The 22,072-nt window shown below is 57.8% G+C and overlaps 1 protein-coding gene across 1 annotated transcript; it reads left to right on the top strand.

Moving 5' to 3' along the window:
• The first annotated feature begins 2,148 nt into the window (after positions 1-2,148).
• On the top strand, positions 2,149-21,843 carry FAM131C (family with sequence similarity 131 member C). The gene is made up of 7 exons (XM_059914382.1): positions 2,149-2,342; positions 15,662-15,777; positions 16,677-16,712; positions 16,985-17,078; positions 19,609-19,791; positions 20,059-20,169; positions 20,981-21,843. Exons 1-7 carry the CDS (start codon positions 2,321-2,323, stop codon positions 21,250-21,252), a joined length of 834 nt encoding a protein of 277 aa, XP_059770365.1. The 5' UTR covers positions 2,149-2,320; the 3' UTR covers positions 21,253-21,843.
• Positions 21,844-22,072: the final 229 nt, after the last annotated feature.

Below are 22,072 nucleotides of genomic sequence, written 5' to 3'. Positions count from 1 at the left end.
CGCCAGTTTACTGTGTGACCTTGGGCAAGCCCCTGCCCCTCTCTGAGTGCCCATCTGTACAATGAAAGGATTGAGTCAGGGTGGAACTGACCAGCACGAATGCTAGAGGCTAAGATAGCCAGACCCCCACCCCAGACATGTCTCTGAGTTGGTGAGCAAGGGACCCTCGGAGGGGCCACTGCCCAGACTCATCCACCTGTCTCTGTCTTGGGCTGAAGGGGGCACAGTGGGCTCCCCAGGCATCCTCTCCCCTGTGAGTTGCACATCTTCTCTGCGGGGGTCCCCCTCCCCGTCCCCTCTGTCCCCAGAGCTGCCAGGCTGCCAGCTGGGAGCATGTGCAGCTGTGACCAAGCGTCCTGCGTCATGGTGAGTCAGAGCCCTCCCTCCAAGCCAGATCCAGTCACTCCATGACAGGAAAAAGAGAAAGGACACCTCTGCCTCCCCAACCCTGGGCCACATAGCACAGGACCCCAGAGCCTGGCTGCAGGCAGGCCAGTCTTTCCTTCTCCACACAAGGGCAGGCACTGAGCAAGGCATTCGTCCCTTCAGAGCTATCCTCCCCCAAACCAGACTTGGGGGGTGGGGGAGGCTCGTCTGATGGGGGCAGAGCATGGAGGGCTCTGAGCACCCATGTCTGAGTACAGCACTGGACCCTAGGACCGGCACATCTGTCTTATTCACACCAGCACATCCACTGAATGGAGTTTCTTCAGGATTCCTGTGGGGGTAGGGACACTTGGTGAAGTAATAGTGTGTCACACCTGTGTTCACCATCACCGTTAATTATTTTTAGCTCTAAGAACCTACTATGTGTCAGTCATTTTGCACAATTATCTCATTGATTCTTACAGCAATCCCATGAGGTAAAATTTTTACCCCCAGTTAACAGACAAAGAAAATATCTGAGGCTCAGAGAAGTGAAGCAACTTGCCCAAGGTCACACAGCGTGTGTGAGGTGAAGCCACATTCACAACAGTTCTGCTGACACCCGTGGCCAGGGTCACTCCCCATCAGGACTTTACTCTGAAGAGGGCACCAGGCCTGGGGAAAGAGAAAAACGTCAGCACCCACCCCACTGCTCACCCCACCACCACCCAGCAGTCCCACAGGACCCAGATCCTGCCCTGCTAGAGGCCTCCGGCTCCACCCGCACCCCTGCCTCAAACCTCGTTCATCCTTCAGAGTCCTGCTGGGCCATCACCAGGTTTTGGAAGAGAACCAGTGAACCTGGCTTCTTCCCTTGTAAAAGGGAAACAGTGACACCTGCCCTGCCTGGTGCACAGGTAGGTGTAAAGATGGAGTGAGACAGAGAAGGATGTGGAAGTGAGCGCTCAGATGCTGAAGAGCTGCGTGCAGGGGAAGGTTTGCTGTGGAGCTGGGGGGCGGGGGGGTGTCTGTGTGTAAATATGAGTGTGTGTGGCTGTTAGTGTGTGGATGTGCACGTGTGTGTTCGTGGGTAGGTATGTGAGAGATCAGAGGGGCCACTGTGGCCCCATCGGACGGCAGGTGCAGGGCTGAGGCAGCCCAGGCGGGCCCTCTCACCCGCCTGACCCCGTGGAGTGAAGCTTAACTCTCATCCGTCAGTGAGGCCACTGGCACACCATCCCCGCCCTCTGTATCCCCAGCCTGGGCCGCCGTCCCCCCAGTGAGAAGCTGATGGTCAAAAGTCGCTGTCCCTCACAGCTAAGGGACCTCAGGCAAGGCATCCGACCTCCGTGAGCCTGTTTCTTCCCCTGCAAAATGGATACAATGGAATTGTTGTTACTGCGCTCAGCCAGGTTGTGCCCCAAATGCCGGAATCTCACCGCCCTCTTCCCTGACCTTCAGCCCCTGTCGGCTAGTGGAGCGGGAGGCGGGAGGGCCAGAAGTTCCCCCTCTGGCTCCCCTTCCCCTCCCCCCCCCCCCCCCCCGCCGGGCTCCTGCTTACTCCGCCGCCACCCCGCGGCCGGGCTGCTGCAACAGGTCTGCAGGCGGCGGGCGCGCTGGGGGCGGAGCGGCCTCGCGGGCTCCGCGCTCGGGGCTCGGGGCTCGGGGCGAGCGCTCCCCGGGGCCGCCCCGCCCGCCGTGCTGCCCGCGTCTGGCAGGGGCGGGCGCGGCTAGCGAGGCGGCGGCGCGAGGCGAGCCGGGCGCTGCGGCGGCGGCGTTGGCGGGGACGACCCGGCGGGAGCGGCGGCTGAGCCGAGCGGAGCCCCGGCCCCGTCTCCGCTCGTCCGCGCTTCCGCTGCGCCAGCGCCGCGCGTGAGCCCCGAGCCCGAGGAGACATGAGCGCCCGGCGGCCCGGCGCACCCAAGGCGCAGCGGCCCGGCCCCGCGGCCCCGTGATGGGCTCCTGCGTGTCGCGAGGTGAGGGGGCCGCGGACCATAAGGGAAGGAGATCGGGCGCCCGGGGCCCCGCGCCGGGGACGCGCGCACGTCCCCTCGGCCGCTCCGAAGAACCTCGGTGGGGGTCGGGGGGGCGACCCGCCCTTCCCGGCCGGCCTCACCCCACCCCCGCCGAGCCCCAGGGGACACGGTGCCCCGAGGGGGACAGGTCGTGAGGGGGGAGCAGCGCGGAGAGGGAGCGTGGGGAGGTCACCGCATCCCCATCCCCGCTTGGAACCACACCCCACCAGGCGGCAGAAGCAGGGTCGCTTCCTCTCCAGCAGCCAGCCACACACCCCCTGCCGTGTGCCTCGGAAGGGACGGAGGCTTCTACTTGCTCCTGGCTTCTCTGGGGGCACTGCGGGGCACCATGAGAGCAAGCAGACCCTCCTTCCCACACACTCCAAGACACAGGCCTTAGTAGTTCAGTGTCCCCACTCTGTCCCCTTACCCCATGCCCCTGTCTTCAGAGTCCCTGAACCCCATTGGCAGCAAGGGGTTAATGGAGATGAACAGGTTATAAAGGAGGTTCCCCTTCCCCCACCCTCATCCCTAACTCCTCAGCCCCACCCCCATCCTCGGTCAGGGGACAGGAAGGGACAGAGACAGCTGATGTTCCCAGTAACCCCTGGGCCTTTGACTGGGCACTCTCCCGCTCTCCTTCTGTGCCTGAGCTCCATGGCTCTCCCCAAGGTGGTCCCCAGGGAGCCGGAGTGAGCTGCCCTGGGGGGAAGGTTTGGGGGTGGCAGGGACTTCTACACAGAGCAGGGGGGATGGGCAGATGGGTCTTTGGAACCCTCCCCACCATCAGTTTTCCGTCAGGCTGCTGAGCAACATTGTAGAAGAGGCTGGCTGGGTCATTCTCCCACCCTGGTAACTTCACCCCACAGTGGGACCAGTTGGGGGGTGGTGAGGTGAGGGGGTGACTGAGGCCTTGGCTCCAGCTCTGCAGGCTGAAGCCAAATCCACTGACCCCAACCATGGCCTTGGGGGGCTGCCACCTCACCCATCACCCCCAGTAGCTTACTCAGGTGTGGAGGGATGACCAGGCCTTGGGGAGGGGCTGGGCAGGCTCTGGAGGGGACCTTGTCCTGGGAGATGTTGGGGAAGGAGCGCAACCCCTCCCCCCATCCTCTGGCCTCTATGGGGCTCTGCCCACAAGTCCTTGTGGGACGTTCAGGTAAGTGGCTCAGGATGTCTCAGGAGGGTGTCAGGGCTGGGATCATGGGTGGGGCTTAGGCTGTGTGAGGTTCATTCACTTATTTATTCATTAAGCTGATGTTGGCATGACACCTACTGTGTGCGAGGCGCTGTGTACACGCTGGGCACCCAGAGGCGGTGAGCCCAGCACAGCATGTGCTCTGAGGCCTACAACCTGGCCAGAGGGGAAGGTAGTGTTAAGAGTGAAGAGTATTTAGTGTTCTTTAGAACCCACAGGCTCTCAATGTGTCTCCAGAAACTTCGAAGGCTCTGGGCAGGCTCCAGGTGTTGGGGATCTGGTGTTTCCTTGTTGACTGTGTCCCTCCCCCTTCACTTGGCCATCCTGTGCCAGGTGCTGGAGGCCCAGCCCCAGGTGGACTTGCCTGTGACCTGCAGACCAAGGTCAGGCTGCCAGGTGGTGCCAGGATTGGGGCTGGGGCCCAGGTCCTCTGGCTGCTACCCCATACCTGGTGCTGGAACCCTCTGCCCTGCCTGTCTGAGGTCACACTGGCCTGAGGTGGGTCTTCTCCACCCTTCCTTCAGTGGCTTGGGCTCCTCGTTGTGTATTCTGACCTTGTCCCCATCCTGAGGGGTCGGCCTACTTCCAGTCTCAACATGCACGCAGGCGAGTTGGATGCTCGTAAAGAAGGTGTGAGACCACTTCAGCAGAGGACAACCATCGTCCCAGTACTCCGCGTTCTGGGTGGCCAAACCACTAAGTGGAGGCCACCCACCCCTCTAGTCATCACTAATGCTCCCAGAGTGCTTACAGCTTACCAAGTACTGGTGGGAACATTCAAGGCGCAACTAGCTAATTTGGGGTCTATACTATCACAGTCCCCATTTTTACAAACAGGGAAACTGAGCAGAACCCGAGGCTGCATAGCTAAGAAAGAGTGGGGCTTCCCTGGTGGTCCAGTGGTTAAGAATCCGCCTTCCAATGCAGGGGACACGGGTTCGATCCTTGGTCAGGGAACTAAAGATCCCACATGCTGCGGGGCAGCTGAGCCCTCGCGCCACAACTAGAGAGAAGCCCGCGTGCCGAGAAGCCCGCGTGCCACAGTGAAAGATCCTGCCTGCCGCAACTAAGACCCGATGCAGCCAAAAATAAATACATAAATATTTTGAAAGAAAAAAGGAAGGGAGGGAGGGAGAGAGAAAGAAAGAAAGGAAAGGAAGAAAGAGCAGAAGTAGGACTTGAACCCAGTCACGCTGACTCTGGAGCCTGGGCCCTTGTCCTCTGCACCACACAGCCAGCCCTTGGACCCAGGGCCGGGCCATTCTACTCCTCTCCAGCTGCCAGCTGGGGCCCCCACGAGCCTCTGAGTCTCCACACCTGCACCAGTTGCTAACAACAGCCCTGTTACTCGAAGCACTTCCCTGTGTCAAGTGCTCAACCTGCAGCCAGGCCAGGAATTGCTGACCTCCTGCTGATGCCCATACCAAGTCCAGAGCCCGCACGCAACTGGGGCCACCCCAGACAAACCCCAGGTGCAAGCCACACCTGGGAGAGCCACCCCATCCCAGCACTGGGCAGCAGTTAGCTTCTGCGAGCCAGGCCTGGGAGGGTAAGAGTGCGGACTCTGGGAATTCCCTGGTGGCGCAGTGGTTAAGAATCCGCCTGCCAATGCAGGGGACACGGGTTCGAGCCGTGGTCTGGGAAGATCCCACATGCGACGGAGCAACTAAGCCCGTGCACCACAACTACTGAATCCTGCACACCTAGAGCCCAGGCACCGCAACGAAGAGTAGCCCCCACTCGCCGCAACTAGAGAAAGCCCGCATGCAGCAACAAAGACCCAACGCAGCCAAAAGTAGATTAATTAATTAAAAAAAACAAGAGTGCGGACTCTGGAGCCGGCCAGCCTGGGTTCGCATCCCTGCTCCGCCATTCACTGGCTTTGTGACCTCAGCAAGTTACTTAACCTTGTATATGTATCTCAGTGTTCTCGTCTGTAAAATGGGAATAATACCGGTATTGACATCTTAGGGTTACTGGGAGGGGATTAAATGACTTAGTTCATGTAAAGCACTCAGACCAGTACCTGGCATGTAGTAAATACTGTAAGTGTTAGCTGTCACTTTAATTTTTAATTTTTATTATTACCCTTCTGTGTAGACAGCTAATCCAGACCCTCTTGGCTGGGAAAGGGCAAGCTACAGAGACTTTGAGCACCGTCCTGCCTCATGGGAAAAGAAACAAGCATTTGAGGTGCTGAGAACATGGGGGAAAGTGATTGGGACCAGATTAAGACAACAAACGCTGTTTCTAGAGGCTATTTTGTGTTCATTATCTATTTTTAAGCTACCATTTGTTGGGTGCTTATCCTGAGCTGCCTGAGGCATCACTCGCCTGACCTCGTTAGTCCTCATTCAACCCTGGAGGGGGGATGTAAGGCTCAGAGATGGGAAGGGTCTTACCTGAGGTCACACAGCCAGAACACAGAGAGGCAGGATTTGAATCCAGGACTGTGTGATCCCAGAGCCTGAGCACGGAACACCTGCCCTTTGCTTTCTCATGTCCCCACATGGAGGGAGGTACCGAGCGTGTGGCCAATGCTCAAGAAATTCAGCCCTCTGGAATAACTCCAGTGTTAGCATTCGGTTTGGGATTTGCTACCATCGTTGGTGACAATCTGTACAGAGCAATCTCTGTCTATCCGCCTCTGTCCAGCTCCGGGTCTCTCAGTGCCCATCCCATGCCCCTGGCTTCAGAACCTCTCTGCCTGCCCCTTTCCGCCCCAGCCCAATCCTCCAGACCAACCCATCAGCCTCTTGCCCCCCACCCTGGAGTCTAGCGCACCGGGCACTGGCAGGTGGTGAGAGCAGAAGTTGGAGACGGAGGAGTTCCTTCTGGAAGGCCAAGCATCTGATTATGTCTGGGAGAAGGCACAAGCTCTAAAGGAGCCGACCAGAACCACCCCCAGTACTCAGGCCCACTGACTGTGACCCCTCCATTCCCAGCCTCCCAAGGCCCGTCTCGCCTTGGCCCTAGCAGAGTCCGTGAGCAGAGTCCCCCTGGGCACGGTGGAGAGACTGAGGAAGGGGTAGATGGGACCTTGCCCCCCCTTTTTAAAAAAATTTTTATTGGAGTATAGTTGCTTTACACTGTTGTGTTAGTTTCTGCTGTACAGCAAAGTGAATTAGGTACACGTATACATATATCCCCTCTTTCTTGGATTTCCTTCCCATTTAGGTCACCACAGAGCATTGAGTAGAGTTCCCTGTCTATACCATAGGTTCTCATTAGTCATCTATTTTATACATAGCATCAATAGTGTATATATGTCAATCCCAATCTCCCAATTCATCCCTCGCCCCCATCGGCCTTGCCGTTTAGAAGCTCACAGTCTGAGGAGGGAGACACAGCCTTGCCCTTGGAGTTGTCTAGTGGGGGAGGTAGGACACACAGGTGGAAAAACAGCCTGACGACCCTCTCAGGAGATCAGTGCTGGTCAGTGGTTGGAGCACAAGCTTTGGCGTTTCAGACTGGCCTAGGTTTGAACCTCATTTCTGCCACTTACTAGTGGGTGACCTTGCAGAGGTGACTTAACCTCTCTGAGCCTCAGTTTCCCCATACGTAAAATGGGCATAACAGTACCTACTTTGCTGGGTTGTTGTTAAGATTGAATCAGAGATAATGGATTGAAAGGCCTAGGATAGTACCTGACACATAGTAGGTGTTCAATAAACAGTGCAAGCAAATCACTGTATGCCAGACTTTGCCCATTAGGGCTGCTGGTAAGGTAATAGCCTAATACATCTGAGGACAATCTAGGCAGGCTGCCTGGAGGAGGTGAGGCTAGATCAGGGTGTTCAAAGAAGTTGGGCCACAGGATGGCAGAGGAAGTAAAAAGGAGCTAGGATGTGTGGAAAGTCCTGAAGAGGACATGGAAAGGGACCCCTTTGGGCAGCTCTGAGTTGTACCAACTCACTTATGGAGCTACTGCCGTGGACCTGGTGACCTGTAAATCAGTGTCGTGGGGGGCGGGGGGCACTTTGTCTCCTAAAGGCCAGGCCACTGCCAAGTTCAGAGGGACAGACTGCGGCCGTGGCAGTGACTCACGAGGACTCACCCTTGGTGACCTCCCTCTGCAGAGTCCCCCAGGGCAAGCTCCAGCCCTGGGGAAGGACCAGAGGAGCGCTGCTTGAGATCTGTCCCAGGGTCCAGAAAGAGGATGTGAGGTCTGGGAGGAGAGGGGGACAGAGCCGCTGTCGTTTATGGAGTGCTTGCTGTGGTAGGTGCTTCATCCTCACGGCCACCCGCCAGTATTCTCATTTCACAGATGAGAACCCTGAGGCTCCCAGGGGCCGCGTCACAGGCCCACAGCCCTGGGGCTGACAGTGAAAAGGCGGGATTTAAACCCAGGACAGGGACTGTGCAAGGAAGGCCTTGCCCGCTGTGCTCTCTTCGGTGCAAGGCAGGAACCTGGCATGTCACAGCTGAGTGGCACACGCCTAGGGCGCGGATGGCTGGAGGACTGCATCGTGCACTCGGCCGCAGGGGTCCCAAGAAGCTTAGGGGGGAGGCCCGTGACTGTCCAGGGAGGGTCATCACGAGGGGCCATCACAAGGGGCTTCGGCTGCTGCTCCGTTTACTGTGTGCTTTCAAGAGGAGGTCTACCCTCTCTGGGCTGCTGAGAAGGAGCAGGGTTAAGCCTGGAACCACTGTGTCCTCCTGGGGTGTGGAGCCCTGGGAGACACTTTGGGGGAGGTGGCAGCCACGATGACAAATGGGCTGGGACATAGGCACCAAGGAACAGCTCAAGGGGCTGGACGACTGGGAAGGAGGTGAGAAGAATCTGGGTGGTAATGTTGCAGACGCACCCAGGGAACGAGCAGAGAAAACCAGTGTGGGAGCGTTGCAGCCAGAGGGGTTTAGGTGAAACGTCAGGAGGAGCTGCTTGGGCGGCTGGACTCTAGCAGATTGAGGAGCTGGCATGGGAAGGCAGGAAGCATCCTTGGTACGCAGAGAAGCTCCGGCTGAAGGCAGAGGGATGGAGGGGACATCTAGATGACACCCCTCTCCTTGAAGGATCAGGGTGGCCCCGTCCAGGCTGCCGTGGCAACCAGAGGCCCGTCACTTCTGTGGCCAGGGCAGGTGGGGGAGGGGGGGCAGTCTGAGAAGGAGCCTCAGACCTTGAGTTTGGGAGAGTAGGGTGTGGACTGGGAAAGGGGGTGGTATCCCCACAGCTCCCTTGGGAGAGGAAGGTGCCCACAGGAGCAGAGGCTAGGGGTCTCCTCAGGCTATCCCCCAGCCCCCGCCCCACATGAAATGCTGTGTTTTTCCAGTTGCCGGTGGTGACGTGGCTGCCGGTCCCAGCTGGGCGAAAAGCAGCCTATGATTTCACCCTGGGCTGGTTCATTACCTGACGTCTCCATAGCAACCAGCCTGTGACATCACGGGGCCAAAGTCCTCAGGGGAGAAGGCAGCTTTGGCAGAGGCGCCTGCACCCCAACTGAGGTGGGGGGCAGGAAAGCTGGGGAGGGGGCTGGGAGCCAGGAGCCCACGTCCGCCACCGCGTCGAACGATAACTTTGTTCAAGTCACGTCCCTCCAGGCCTTCGACATCACCTGCCAGCTCCCCTTGCTCCCTGGCCTGTGGTTGCAGAGTTGTAAAACAGCTTCGGGCGATGGGCAGGGGCCTGGAGATATTCCCTCACCCTTCAGAGTTCCCAGGGGTAGTCTGTAGCCCGCATCACCCTGTCTGCACCTTGGAGGCCCCAGCTTGTGCGTGCTGGCACCTTAAGAGTGTGACTTTCAAACTTTTTTGACTGGACCCATAAGAATAAATTATTTTGCTTCGTAATCCAGTACACACACATGTGCACACATGTGTGTCTGTGCAATGGAAACAGAGGCTTCGTGAAATAAGACTTAGCCTGTCTCTGCAGTGGGTTCTGATATTTTCTATTCTACTCAATTCTACTTCATTCTTTTAAAATGTGACCTAGTAAATTGCTTGCTTGACCCACTAAAGGATGCGCCCCTGGTTTGAACACCACCTTTGAGGGACCTGGAACGTTGCCTTTGTACACATGGAAACTCTGATGCCCAGAGAGGGGCAGGACTCTGTCAGGGTCACACAGCCAGGACTGGGCATGAAGAGCAAGATGTATTGCACACTGTGGGGTGCACGGCTTAGCCCCCATGATCCCACGCTGCCCTCGCTGCTCTTAGCGCCCGGGTCACTGAGCTGTGGATTCAGGGGGTGGGGGCTTAACCTGGCTCCACTTCCCTTTTCTCTGGTCCCCGCTCCAGACAGTCTCACTTGAACCTCCCTGACCTGCCCGCCCGTAACAGCCTTCGGGCAGATTCCAGAACTCTCTAGCCTCTTCTGGACACTAACTGGACACCCAGTTTGGATGACAACTTTCATCTCGCATCCCATCTGACCCTCTCCTTCTCCCCTTCGGCCATGGCTGGCTGCTCTTTACTCTGCTGGCCTCCCTCTCCTCTCTGTGCCCCTTTCTTCTCTGACATGGTGGGGTCTGGCATGAGGAACTTGAGAAAAAATGGCCAAGACATTTGTATTTATCTGGAGCTCTAGTGGTCTCCCTTGGCTACCACTGGCTCAGTGATGAAGCCTCTGTGTTGTAGGCATGCAAATATTCATTCCTTCGTTCTTACAACAAATGTTTAATGAGCACCTACTATGTGCCAGGCCCTGGGCAGGTGCTGGGACTAACGTAGCAAATAACACAAGGTCCCAGCCCTCACAGAGCTCATGTTCCAGTGAGAAACCATGAACAAGGAAACAGGCACACACATTGTGGAGTGATGGGTGTAAAACAGGGTGAGGGGATAGAAAGAGTCGGGTGTCATATTAAATAAGATGGTTGGGGAGGCCTCGCTCAGGTTGTAACATTTGAGCAGAGACCTGAACGGAGGGAGGGAGTGAACCTGTAGGTGGCAGGAGAGTCCCAGATGGAGAAAAGGAACGAACGGCCAGTGCAAAGGCCCTGAGGCAGGAGTGTGTTGGAGTGAGAGAGGAGGAGAGGAGGGACATGAGGTGGGAGGGGGGCCAGGGTCTCTCGGGTTAGCACGTGTGAATTCTCCGGGGAGCCATGGCGGGCGGCAGGGAGGGGCTCCCCACTATAGAGCCCATGTCGTGGGAGATCTGACCTGGTTTGACCTCTTCCATTCCCTGCCCAATCCCCTTTTCCCCCTAAAGTGATCCACCCTGCAGCCTCTTGGGGCTGGGGTCCTCTTGCCTGCAAGCAGCCCTCTTAGGCGACTGCTCAAAAATGGAGCAAAAATGGAACCTTGGGTGGAACAAGGCTCAAACCTGGCCCCTTCCTCAGTGTCTACTTGACCCTTGACAACACAATGTTCCCCTTTGCAGGCTTCCCAAATTTCTGCAGGTGAGTCTCTGGGAGCCCCTCATTTAGCCTGTGGGGAGAAATAGGTAGAGTCAGAAGGGGGTTGACAGCTGGGGTAGCAGAGCCGGTTTCAGCCACTTTGAAGAGAGCGTCTGCTCCCCCCATCCCGCCTCCACCCCCTGACAGCGGCTTTCTTCAAAAGCGGGGCCCTCAAAGCGTCTTGGTTCTCAGCTTGGATCCTGGTAGACAATTCTTGAGGAACAGGAGCAGTCTCCCTCAGCTGCCCATTTTACAGATGTGGAAATAGAGGCTTGGAGAGGCGAAGTCACTTGTTCAAGGTCCCACAGTAATAAAGGGCAGACCCAGGATTTGAACTGGGCAATCTGGAACCAAAGCTTCACCCAGCTGTCTTAGGAGCAGTTCCTCAGGAGCAGACCCTGAAACGGGGATGTGGGTACAGCTGGAATGTGAAGGAAATCTTACGGAGGAAACCAGTACAGGAGTGGAGAGAGTGAGGCAGAGGAGATGCAGCCAGGAAAGGGTGTCTGTTGTCCTGCGGGGGGTGGTTTCTGCCTAATCCCACAGGGAACTCTGGGATGAAAGTGAAGCTCAGCGTTTTCCCACCCATAACAGAGGAGCTGGGGTCCTGCCCCTCCAGTCACGGGCTAAGGGCCGCTCTGGTGGGAGCAGCGTCACTTCTCAGTTTCAGCCCAGTTGCCCGCAGGTAGCCCGCCTAGAAGGAGCCTCAGGTGCTGCCTGTTGGAAGCAAAGTACGTGGGGAGGGGCCTGTGGGTGCACAAATACAGGAGAAAGAGATCCACCGGGATCTGGGGGATTGGGTGCAGCAGCCACACCATCCCCTGCCACCTGGTTCTTCCCTCCCTGTTAACCTCCAAAGTCCCCGAGTCTCCAGTTCAGCCCACTCTCCTCCATCCACCAGTGGCGCCCCCAGCCCCACCTCTGGGGTTGCCTGACGTCTCTCATCTCCAGCCTCAGACCCTCCCTGGCCTCAGCTTCCTCCAGGAAGCCCTGTTGGCTTCCATGCCATCAGCTGCTCCGCCTCTGCCCGCGCTGGCCCAAGCCAGAAAGGGGTGGTGGGAGCCAGCGCCCAGGGCTGGATAGGCTGCAGGCTGGGACCTGTGTCCTGCAGAGGGCCCCCCTTCCTGTGGCAGCCCAGATGCTGCTGCTCCTTGCAGACTCCTTCCAGACCCCATGGCTTCGTGCAAGCCCCGCCCACCCCACGCCGTCCCCACCGTCTTCCCCCAGCACCATCCCCACGCCCGCCTCTACTGCCTACCTCCTGGCCAGCTCCCTGCCATCAGCTCTCCTGCGCAGCCCCCAATCCCCACCCCGAACTCATCAAAACTCTTTTTGTGCTTTGGAAGAGGGTGAACCTTGGCGTCAGACCCACAGGACTCAGGTCCTGACTGCCGGCGACTGGCTGTGTGCCTGGGGCTAGTGGCTTCCCCATCTGTGCCTCCGTTTCCTCACCTGCCAGGTTGAGCCACAGATTCCTTCCCCTCTAGGTCAAGGTGAGGACTCTGCCGTCACACTGAGAGAGGAGAATGTAGAAAGCAGAGCAGTCCTCTGGCGCTGCTGTTGCCCTGGCTCAGCCTTGTGTTTGAATGAGGGGCTCTGCGGGGGAGGTGTTCCTGCATCAAACTGTGAGCTCCCCGAGGGCAGGGATGGAGTTAATCCTACCTCGTCCCCACGTGCTTGCACAGTGTAGACGTCCAGTAGATGGATGCTGAGAGAGTGAAGGAATGAATGGCTGCAGGGATGGATGGACGGATGGATGGATGGATGGATGGATGGATGAATGAATGCATGAATGAATGAACGAACGATCATCCCCCAGATCTTCACATAACTGGGCTTTTCCTGATACTCAGGCCTCAGCTCTGAGAAGCACTCTCCAGCCCCTCCTACTTACGCTGTCACTTTTTTCTTCATAGCTATTACTGTTTCCTAATGGATCTTACTCATTTGTGAGTTTTTGGTTAATAGTCTCTCTCCCTCACTAGAACATCAGCTCCATGAGGGCAGAAACCATCTCTGTCTTCTTCACCATTGTGTCCCCAGTACTCAGAACAGCGCGAGGCGCGTAGTAGGTGCTCAGCTAATACTTTTCAGTGAATGCAAGAGTAACTAAATGTATTAATCAAATGAATGATAAGGGTGTTCTCTGTCATCCTGGGGGGCGGTGGAGGAGTCCTCTTCAATTTGGCCCAAGGATTCAGTCCAGCAATTCCGGTTGCTCAAGTCAAGGTGTTCATTCCCTCAGCAACGACTGTGAACCTACAGTGTGGTAGGCCCTGGGGATGCATCAGGGACAGGCCGATCCCTGACCCCCCCCCAACATAAATAATTTTACCAGACATCCTGTGCTAAATGCTGTAATAAAGGTGGAAATCATCCCCACAGATGTTTACAGAGCACCTACTAAGTGCAGGCAGGGTTCTACGCTCTGGACGCAGAGCACTGAGCAGGGCTGCCATGGTCTCCATGCTCAAGGTGCTCACGTTTGTTGTGGGGAGAGGGGTTGGACTCTTAAATAAACAGAAATATCAGAGGGTGATGACCGTGAGGGGAGTGACTGGTGGCCGGCGTGGGGACAGGGAGGGCCATATTGAACAGCGTGGCCAGGGAAGGTCTCTCTTGAGCTGAGTCCTGGATGATGAGGTTCGGGAAGATCTGGGGAAAGAGTGTTCCAGGTGCAGGGGAGGGGACAGCAAGGACAAAGAACAAGTTTGGACATTTGAGGAGCAGCAAGGAGGCCGGAGTGGCTGAAACAGTGAGCGAGGGGGCGGGCAGAGGACTGAGGCCAGGAGTGGGCGAGCTGACGTGTAGGGCCCTGAAGGCCGAGGTGAGGGGCTGGCTCTTCTCCTAAAGTGCGATGGAAGGAAGCCAGGACACGTGAAGACAGTCTGACCTGGAATGCGATGTCCCTGTGCTGCTGGGCGGAGAGTGGATGGCAGGGCCAGGAGGGGAAGCAGGTGACTGTTCGTGAGAGAAGGTGATGGGTCCCACCAGCGGAACAGCGGTGGGTATGGAGAGGGATAAATCTGGAATGGAGCTCTGAGAGAGAGCCAGTGGGACTTGCTGGTTGATTGGATGGGGTTGGTGGGGAGAGGTGGGGAAAGCAGGACTCCGAGAAAGCTCCTGGATTTTTTGTTGGTACAGCTGGGCGGACCATTGCATCATTTTCTAAAATTGGAGAAGTAAAGGAAGATGGACTCAGGTTTGCAAGTTCCGTTTTGCCCGGGGTTTGCTTGAGATGCCTATTGGGCATCCACGTAGGGAGCTGGAAACTCATTCAAGAGCTCAAGCAAAGAGTCGGGACTGGAGGTGTAAATGCGGGTGTCAGCCACATACGGGTGAGATCTCTTGGGAGAGAGAGAAGGGAGGCAAGGGGCCCGGGATGGAGCGGTGGGGCAGGCTCAGGGGATGAGCAGTGAAGGAAGATGAAGAAGAGCGCCATGGAGGTGGGAGGGAAGCCAGGAGAAGGGTGTGGCTGGAGAGGGAGGGAGGGATGGGCGACACCCTCGTGCCTCCAGGGTGGCCACCGAAGATGGGGCTGAAGAAGTCACCGCTGAGCTTGGCCCCCCGTGCAGGTTTCTGGCCACTTGCCAAGGGCTGTCTCATGAAAGGCTGGTTGGAACAGGCGGAGGAGAAAATGGGAGAAGATGGGAAGTAGAGGTTGGACACAAGTCTGGCCACGAAGGGGGCAGAGGAGTGAGCAAGGAGTAGAGGGAAGCAGGGGCCGGGAGAAGGTCTTTAAAGGGGGGAAGAGGAGGGGCTGGGGGCTGACCCAGAGGAGAGGGGCCTCCATGAGACAGGAGAGAGGAGAGGGGATGCTGGCAAGAGTCCCTGAGCCTAGAGGCATTGCAGCCCGTGCCACGCTGATGGGCTGACTTGGTGGGGAGGGAACACAGGCAACACGAGAAAGAGTGCAGAAGCCCGCCCTGGAGGGAGGGCAGAGACGGAGCCCAGACCCCGGGTGGAGGGACTGGTCTTGGACCGAGGGGGGACAGTTATTCCTTTGTCACAAGACAGAAAGCAGACGATGTAGCATGCGGGCAAGGCAATGATTTGAGGTGGAGAGAGTGGGGTGATGCCTTCTGAAGGCTCCTGGGTTGCATTGAGGGCTAGAGAGAAGCCAGCAGCAAGGTGCGGGGAACAGCAGGGGTGTCAGTGGTGGGAGTTCAAGAAGGAAAGAGGATGAGGTAGTCAACCTCGCAGGACGCAAACCAGCAGGAATCAGAGAAACGTAGAAGGATCCTTGGGTAGCGTCCTGTGTGAGGCCAGCGGGCACCGATTTAACATGACGCCCGTGACTTTCCCCAGCGACGTGCAGCTCGAAGGGTTCGGGCACGAAGCAGGCAGAGGGTTAGACTAAACAGGGTTAAGAGAGTCAAGGGTATCTGCAAAGGAGAGCTTGTAGGATACGCCAGGAAGTCTTGGCTGGGCCAGTAGGGAAGTGAGGACATGAGGAGTTAGTGGAAGGTAGAATAAATGGATTGGAGGTCTCCGTGAGGTCACAAAATTGCTGGAGTGTGGGTACTAGAATTAGTGCAAATGGAGTAACAAGCAGATGGGCAAGTAAACCCCACTGAGGGGATCTGGCTGGACTCCTCACCTGCTGTGGGCTTGAGTCTGTTTTCTACGAAATGATGTAATAATAAAGTAACACCCATCTCTCAGGACTGGCTTGAACAAGCTTCGTGAGCAAGAGAGCTCTGGGCTTTTCTAAGTTCCTTCTGTCTTTCTTTTTTCCAGATTTGCTCACAAGTACCCACAAGGACTGCCCCATGCCCCAGGGCACGGCCCCCCTGAACCCAGACTTGCCCTCCAGCCGCCCACCCATCGTGGCTCCAGACCACGTCACTGGCAAGGTAACTGGTCACGCGTCATCCCCACCTTCACCCCCACGTATGCCCTGGTTCCTGGGCTGTGCCCTACAGCTCCCCACGGGGAGCAGAAACCGTTTCAGCCTCCTCTGTCCCTGCCGAACTTGGCTGCTTCCTGTGGGATCAGGACCCCTCAGGGTTGGTATTCAGCTGGATGAAGGTCTGAATTGGGCTGGGCATCCAGGGACTGAACCAGACCTATTTGGGAAAGAGAGTCCCACGCTGAAGGGCTTCCCACCCAAATTAACTCAGCCTTGCAGATTAGATGTTCTGTTACCAGCCCATGGACTCCTTAGCAGCCTGCACTGCCAGCTGGAGAGTAAAGGAATGGAATTCTCAGTCCAGATAGATCAGGACGATCTTGCTAGGGCCTCAAATCCTGTGCATAATTTCCATCTTTGCCCCAGAGGTTGTGGCTTGAACCTACCAGTTGATATAATTACCTTTTTTTTTTTTTTTTTTTGAGCACATACCACATGCTAAGCGTCGTGCTAGGCACTTTGCCTACGTTATGTCATTTACGCTTCGGCACAACCTGTGAGATGAATGGCATTGTTACCATTTTACAGAGGATGAAGCTGATGTTCTGAGATGTTAAGTCACTAGTCCACGGATACCCAGGTAGAAATGGCAGAGTCAAAGGCCAGCCCAGGTTTGATCTATCCCCTAACCCACTGCCTCTCCTGGCAGAGCCATCATTGCACCCCCTGCTCCTCTCTCTGCATGCCAGGGGACGCCAGGGCATGACCCATGAATAGGCAGACCCCGACCTCAGGGACGACCAGAAGGCTGACCCACACCGCCAGCCAGGGCTCCAGGATTCGCGCCATCTGCTGGCACAGTGGGCCAGACCCTGCCTGTTCCTCTTTCTCCTCTTGTTTTAGGACAAACAGATGGATTTCTGTTGGGATCCTTGGCAGGTCAGTGCACTTGCCCATCCCCCAGTCTAGCCAGCCTCAGCTGACACCATTGCCCCCCCACCCCTCTGCTGGGCCCAGCCTGGACACACAGGGCTGCCAGCCCTGGGGGAGGGGGGCCTGATGGAAACAGGGCTGGGGATGGTCCTGTGGGGGGTGGCAAGATGGCCAGAGGACGTGGAGAGGGTGCGTAATGGGGATGGGAGGGGTGGGGGGAAATCATCTTGCAGGTCTGCCTCACCGTGCTCACCACCAACCCTACCCCGTTTCTCCAGAGGTGCTTCCAGACCACCAACGGCTACCTGTCCGACTCCAGATCCTGCTCCAGCAACTACAACGTGGCAGCCCTGGCCACCTCGTCCCTTGTGGGTAAGCTCCAGCTGCCCTCTCCTGTCCTGGAAGTTCGCACAGCAACCCCCAGGCACTGGCGGTGGGAAGGTCAAAGCTGAATTGTAGCTGGAAGGACTGCGGCCCTGCTGGATTCAGCATTTTCTAAATGCCAGGCTCCGTGCTGGGCTCTGCAGGACTTAGGGCTCCTGCCCTCCCCCAACCCCTCCATGGGTTAAATTGTTGGGCTCTCCACAAGTTCTGAGGGGATGGCCCCAATTTTCCAGGTGTCTGCCAGGTATGGTCTCCCTGCTTCTCTGCAGCACATGAAACCTGCCCTTGTGCCGGCTTGGGTCAGATTCCCTAGAAACAGAGCCCAAGAGGGGAATTGTTGTGCTAGTGATTTCCTGAGAGGTTATTCTCCAAGGAAACCTGTAGGGAGCAAGGGCAGCAGGACAGGACAGGGGAGGGAGCTCAGCAGAGGTGTAGTTGCAGAACTCTTGTCTTTCTCAGTCTGATCCCATGGGGAGCACAGGAGCATGACTTGCACCACAGAATTCATGGCACTTTGAGGCGAGGTGGCTGGGTTTTTTTTTATAAATTTATTTATTTGTTTGTTTGTTTTGGCTGCGTTGGGTCTTCATTGCTGTGCACGGGCTTTCTCTAGTTGCGTGAGTGGGGGCTACTCTTCTTTGTGGAGCACGGGCTCTAGGCGCATGGGCTTCAGTAGTTGCAGCATGCAGGCTCAGTAGTTGTGGCTCGCGGGCTCTAGAGCGCAGGCTCAGTAGTTGTGGCGCACGGGCTTAGTTGCTCCGCGGCATGTGGGATCTTCCCAGACCAGGGCTCAAACCCGTGTCCCCTGCATTGGCAGGCGGATTCTTAATCACTGCGCCACCAGGGAAGTCCCAAGGTGGCTGGTTTTATATTACTCCTCCATCGGTCCATCACTGGCTGCCACCTTCCGAGCACCTCTGGGTGAGGCAGCTCCCATCAGCTAAGGGCAAGGCTCCCAAGAAGGGCACAGGTGTGAGCCGGCAGCAGCACCTGCAGCGGCAGGGGGTGGGCACGCCGGACCAGCACGGCATCTGCCCCACGTTGACCACAGCACCGGCCCTTCTCAGCCAGCCAGCCTCTGCTCGCAGCTTCGCTCCTTGATCCTCAGGCTCCCACTTCTTTACATCCCTCACAGCTCCCCAGAAGGCCCTTGCTGCCCCCCTACATTTGCCCCTGTCGTTTCCTCCACCTGAAACCCCTTCCCTCCACCTCACCTGCCCTTCGGGGGCCACTGAATCACCCACTCCAGAAACCTTCTCTGGTTGCCAGCACTCCCCAACCTGGGGGGGGGGGGTCTCCCCCTTCTTTCCACCTAGATCTTTCCCATTTTCCCAGAGTTTTATGTCTCAGTTTCCTTCATGGATGCCTTTCTTTCTTAAGTATTGCTGCTCCTCACGTCATGGCTTCTGGGACCAGTGACTCCCAGATCTGTGTTCTCAGCCTGGGTTAAAGGAGATGCCGAATCATTCTTGACGACCTTCTATCTATCATCTTCCACAACCGACCCGTCTACTCACAAGAACCCCTCCAGGCCCTCCTCCCCATCTGCCCAGCCCTGTCCTGTCTCTTGCTGGATCCCTTCAATGGCCCCTAATGTCCCCCTGTCTCCACCCTTGGCCCCCAGTCCTCTAATGAGGATGTTCTTCCTAAACGACAGATCTGGCTTGTCACTCTCTTGCTCATTACCGTGCTGTGGCTCCCCATTGCTCTAAGGAGAACAGTGGCGCCCTCAGTCTGGCTCGCTTAGCCCCCAGTCTGGCCCCTGTTGGGCTTCCCAGCCTCTCCTGCTTCCCTACTCCTGGTGTTGCCCCATGTCTTGTCCCCAGTAGTCCTGGAACCACGCCAGATTCTTCTATGCCTTCATCCTCTTCTCATCTCTGGAATAGCCTCCAGTCTTGCCTCTGTTTATCCAACTCAAGCTGCCTTCAAAGCTGGACTCCAGTCTACCTCTTCCAGGAAGCCTTCCCTGCCTGCTACAGGTCTCACCCTCAGCAGAGCGGGCAGTGTCCTAGGCACAGGGGCTGCTCTCTCAGAACTTGTTAACTAGTGGATACAGGGAGGGTTGGGTGGATCTTGAATGGATCCTTGAGTGAATCTCCTTGAGCAGAAGGGTCTAAACTTGGTCACAAAGGGAATGAAGGGTGTGACAGGTCTGGAGAAGAAGCACCAGGTGGGCAGGAGCATTGATTGGGAGCAGGACACAGTGGGGGTGGGGCATGGGGCCTGCAGATGGGTGGGGAGCATCTACGTGAGAGGGCCTCAGGCTGTGGGAGGGCGTGGGGCAGGCGGGCCACGGGCACGAGGCATTGTCCTGGCGGGAGGAACTGGACAGGTACAGGCACTGTGGGTGTGGGGCTTTGCGGACGCAGGGCAGTGGGAGAGGACGGGGCGCTGAATGGATGTGCAGTACAGGCCATTGGATTGCCCTGAGGACCTGGGAGGCCTGGGGTATTGGGGGGGGGGGCCTGAGCTGGGCCTTGGGTCAGAGCCATCACTCAGCTGCCCTCAATTGCCCCAGGAGTGGTGCAGAGCATCAAGGACCACATCACAAAGCCCACGGCCATGGCACGTGGTCGCGTGGCCCACCTCATCGAGTGGAAGGGCTGGAGTGCCCAGCGCTCAGGTTGGGAGCCGTCCGCAGCCGAGGACGAGCATTACTGCTGCCTCCCAGATGAGCTGCGTGAGGCCCGCTTTGCCGCAGGTCAGAGGGGGGAGGGGGAGCTTGGGGACGGGGACTGGCCGGGGCTGGAGTCCTTAGGGGACCCAGGGTCACCACCTGGGCATTGTCTGGGCAGGCAAGAATAATGCCATGGGGTGGACGAGGCATTGGTGGGCACAAGCTGATCAGCATGCCCGGGCATGGATGGGCAGCCCCAAGAGGCAGTGTCTGGTGCCAGCCTGACCTGGCACCGGATCCCCCCCACACCCTCTGCCTGTGCCCCTGCTGAGCCGGGTCCGTCCCCCACAGGGGTTGCCGAGCAGTTTGCCATCACGGAGGCCACACTGAGTGCCTGGTCCTCGCTGGACGACGAGGAGCTGCACCCAGAGAACAGCCCCCAGGACATCATCCAGCTACAGGGTACAGCCTGGCGGGCGCCAGGGCGGGCTGGGTGCGGCAGAGCTGGGGCTGCGTGCCTGCTCTGCCCTGTGACCTCAGACACAGCCCCTCTGTCCCTCAGCCTTAGTTTTTCTTCATCTGAAAAATGGGGCTGGTGATCCTTGCCCTGCCCATTGCCCAAGGAGCGCCCCGAGCATAAAGGAGAGAAAGATAGATGATAGACAGACAGACAGATAACAGAAATTAAGTGCTCACTGTGCCAAGTGCTTTACATGTGTTATTTCACTTTATTCTTATGACAGCTCTAGGAAGTAGATGCTGTTATCTCCATTTTACAAATGAGGGAAACCGAGGCATCCAGAAACTCACCTCAGATTACACAGCTACAGGCATCAGAGCCAGGATCTGAGCCTTAACACCAAGCACAGTCAACCACCTTTCTAGGACCCCAGGTTACTACCGAGGGCTTCAGGGAGCCTGGGTCCTGGGTGGCGCCCGCCTACCCACTATCTCATTTGCTCCTCCCTGTGATGGTGAGGGGCGGGAAGGGAGTGGAGGCCTGGGAGGAACGCTGGCTGCCCCACTTCTCCGAGCAAGCCTGCTCTTCACTATTCTGCTCCTGCCACCACCACCCTGTCACCCCCCCAGGGAGAAACGGGCTCAGAGAGGTTCAGTGACATGACCAAGGTCACACAGCTTGGCAGTGACAGAGCCAGGTTTGGAGGCGGGTCTTCTGCCCCTCTCCCTGCCTCACACTCCCGGAGAGGGTGAGGAGCCGGGTCTTCTGAACTTCATTCCTCACCTCCACCCACCCCCCCTGCTGCTTTTCCAGACCTGGAGAGCATCTACCTTCAGGACAGTCTTCTGAGTGTCCCCTCGCAGGATGACAGTCTTCTGGCCTTCTCCTCCCCCGATGGATGGCCCTCACCTGACGAGCCCCCCACCATAGCCTCTGGCCCGCAGCCCTCCAGCCCCGAACAGCAGCACCGGCAGCGGCTGCTGGCGGCCCCGGGGCCTGAGCGGGGGGCCCGCCTGCAGGGTTCCCTCCCGTCGGTGGACAGCGGCTCCCTCTCAGAGGAGGAGGACGAGGTGTTCTATAACTGAGGCGGGCGCCGGAGCCTGCTCACACCGTGACCTGGCCCGGTGGGCAGCCCAGGTGCATCAGGACGCCAGGGTCTGGCTGGGCATCTCTTGACCCCTCAGGGCAGGCACAGGGTGGGTGTGGCAGGGCTGGGGGCCAGCATTCCTTGGGGACCATTCCGTGCCTCTGTGGACCTGCCCCCCGCAGCGGGAGCCGTAATCCCCTTCTCCCTCTTTACTTGGCTCAGGCGGGCACCTTCCCCTGCAGTTTCTGCCATCAGCGAGCTCAAGGACTCTCAGCAGACACCAGGCAGGCCGCCCGGAGGGGCCAACAGCCAGCTTCCCAGGCAGACAACCAGGGAAGGGCCTGGGAGACCCGCCTCGACCCCAGGGCTCGGTTCCTCGCCCCTCCCCTCTGTGCTTCTGCCCCCCATCAGAGGCGGGGTAGCCTCTTGGGGTACCTAACGTCTGCTCCTTAGTGCTCTTCACGAGGATTCTGTCTCTGGAGTGTCTGTCTGTCCCTCACTCTCTGGATCTGCTCCCTGGTGCCCTGCTCCCCCCTCCCATCTCCCTGAAGGTTCTCTGAAGACATTAAAGTGGTGGATTCACCCTGGAGGAACTTGGCCTGGTCTCTGCTGGGGACGGCATGTCCTCAGGCCCTGGCGGGGGGAGCTCTAGAAGGACTTTGGAGAGGGCCCCTACCCCCAAAATACACAGACAGCTGGTCAACCTGCTGCCAGCAGCCAGGAGGGTCCCCGTGGAGGATGCTTAGGGATGTGGGCTCTCCAAGGAACCACACGTGGGGACCCCGCTTTGTCAACCCTGGCTCAGCCAAGGAGGAGGC

The sequence above is a fragment of the Balaenoptera ricei genome, chromosome 1 (genome assembly GCF_028023285.1).
Source record: "Balaenoptera ricei isolate mBalRic1 chromosome 1, mBalRic1.hap2, whole genome shotgun sequence".
In the NCBI taxonomy this organism is placed as follows: Eukaryota; Metazoa; Chordata; class Mammalia; order Artiodactyla; family Balaenopteridae; genus Balaenoptera; species Balaenoptera ricei.
This window is presented reverse-complemented; position numbering and strand designations above follow the sequence as displayed.

Bases quoted from the DNA above. Each gene is read 5' to 3' on its own strand.
- FAM131C (XM_059914382.1), top strand. From the start codon at position 2,321: ATGGGCTCCTGCGTGTCGCGAG. The intron at 2,343-15,661 runs GTGAGGGGGCCG...TCTTTTTTCCAG, and splicing joins GGGCTCCTGCGTGTCGCGAG to ATTTGCTCACAAGTACCCAC. The intron at 17,079-19,608 runs GTAAGCTCCAGC...CAATTGCCCCAG, and splicing joins GGCCACCTCGTCCCTTGTGG to GAGTGGTGCAGAGCATCAAG.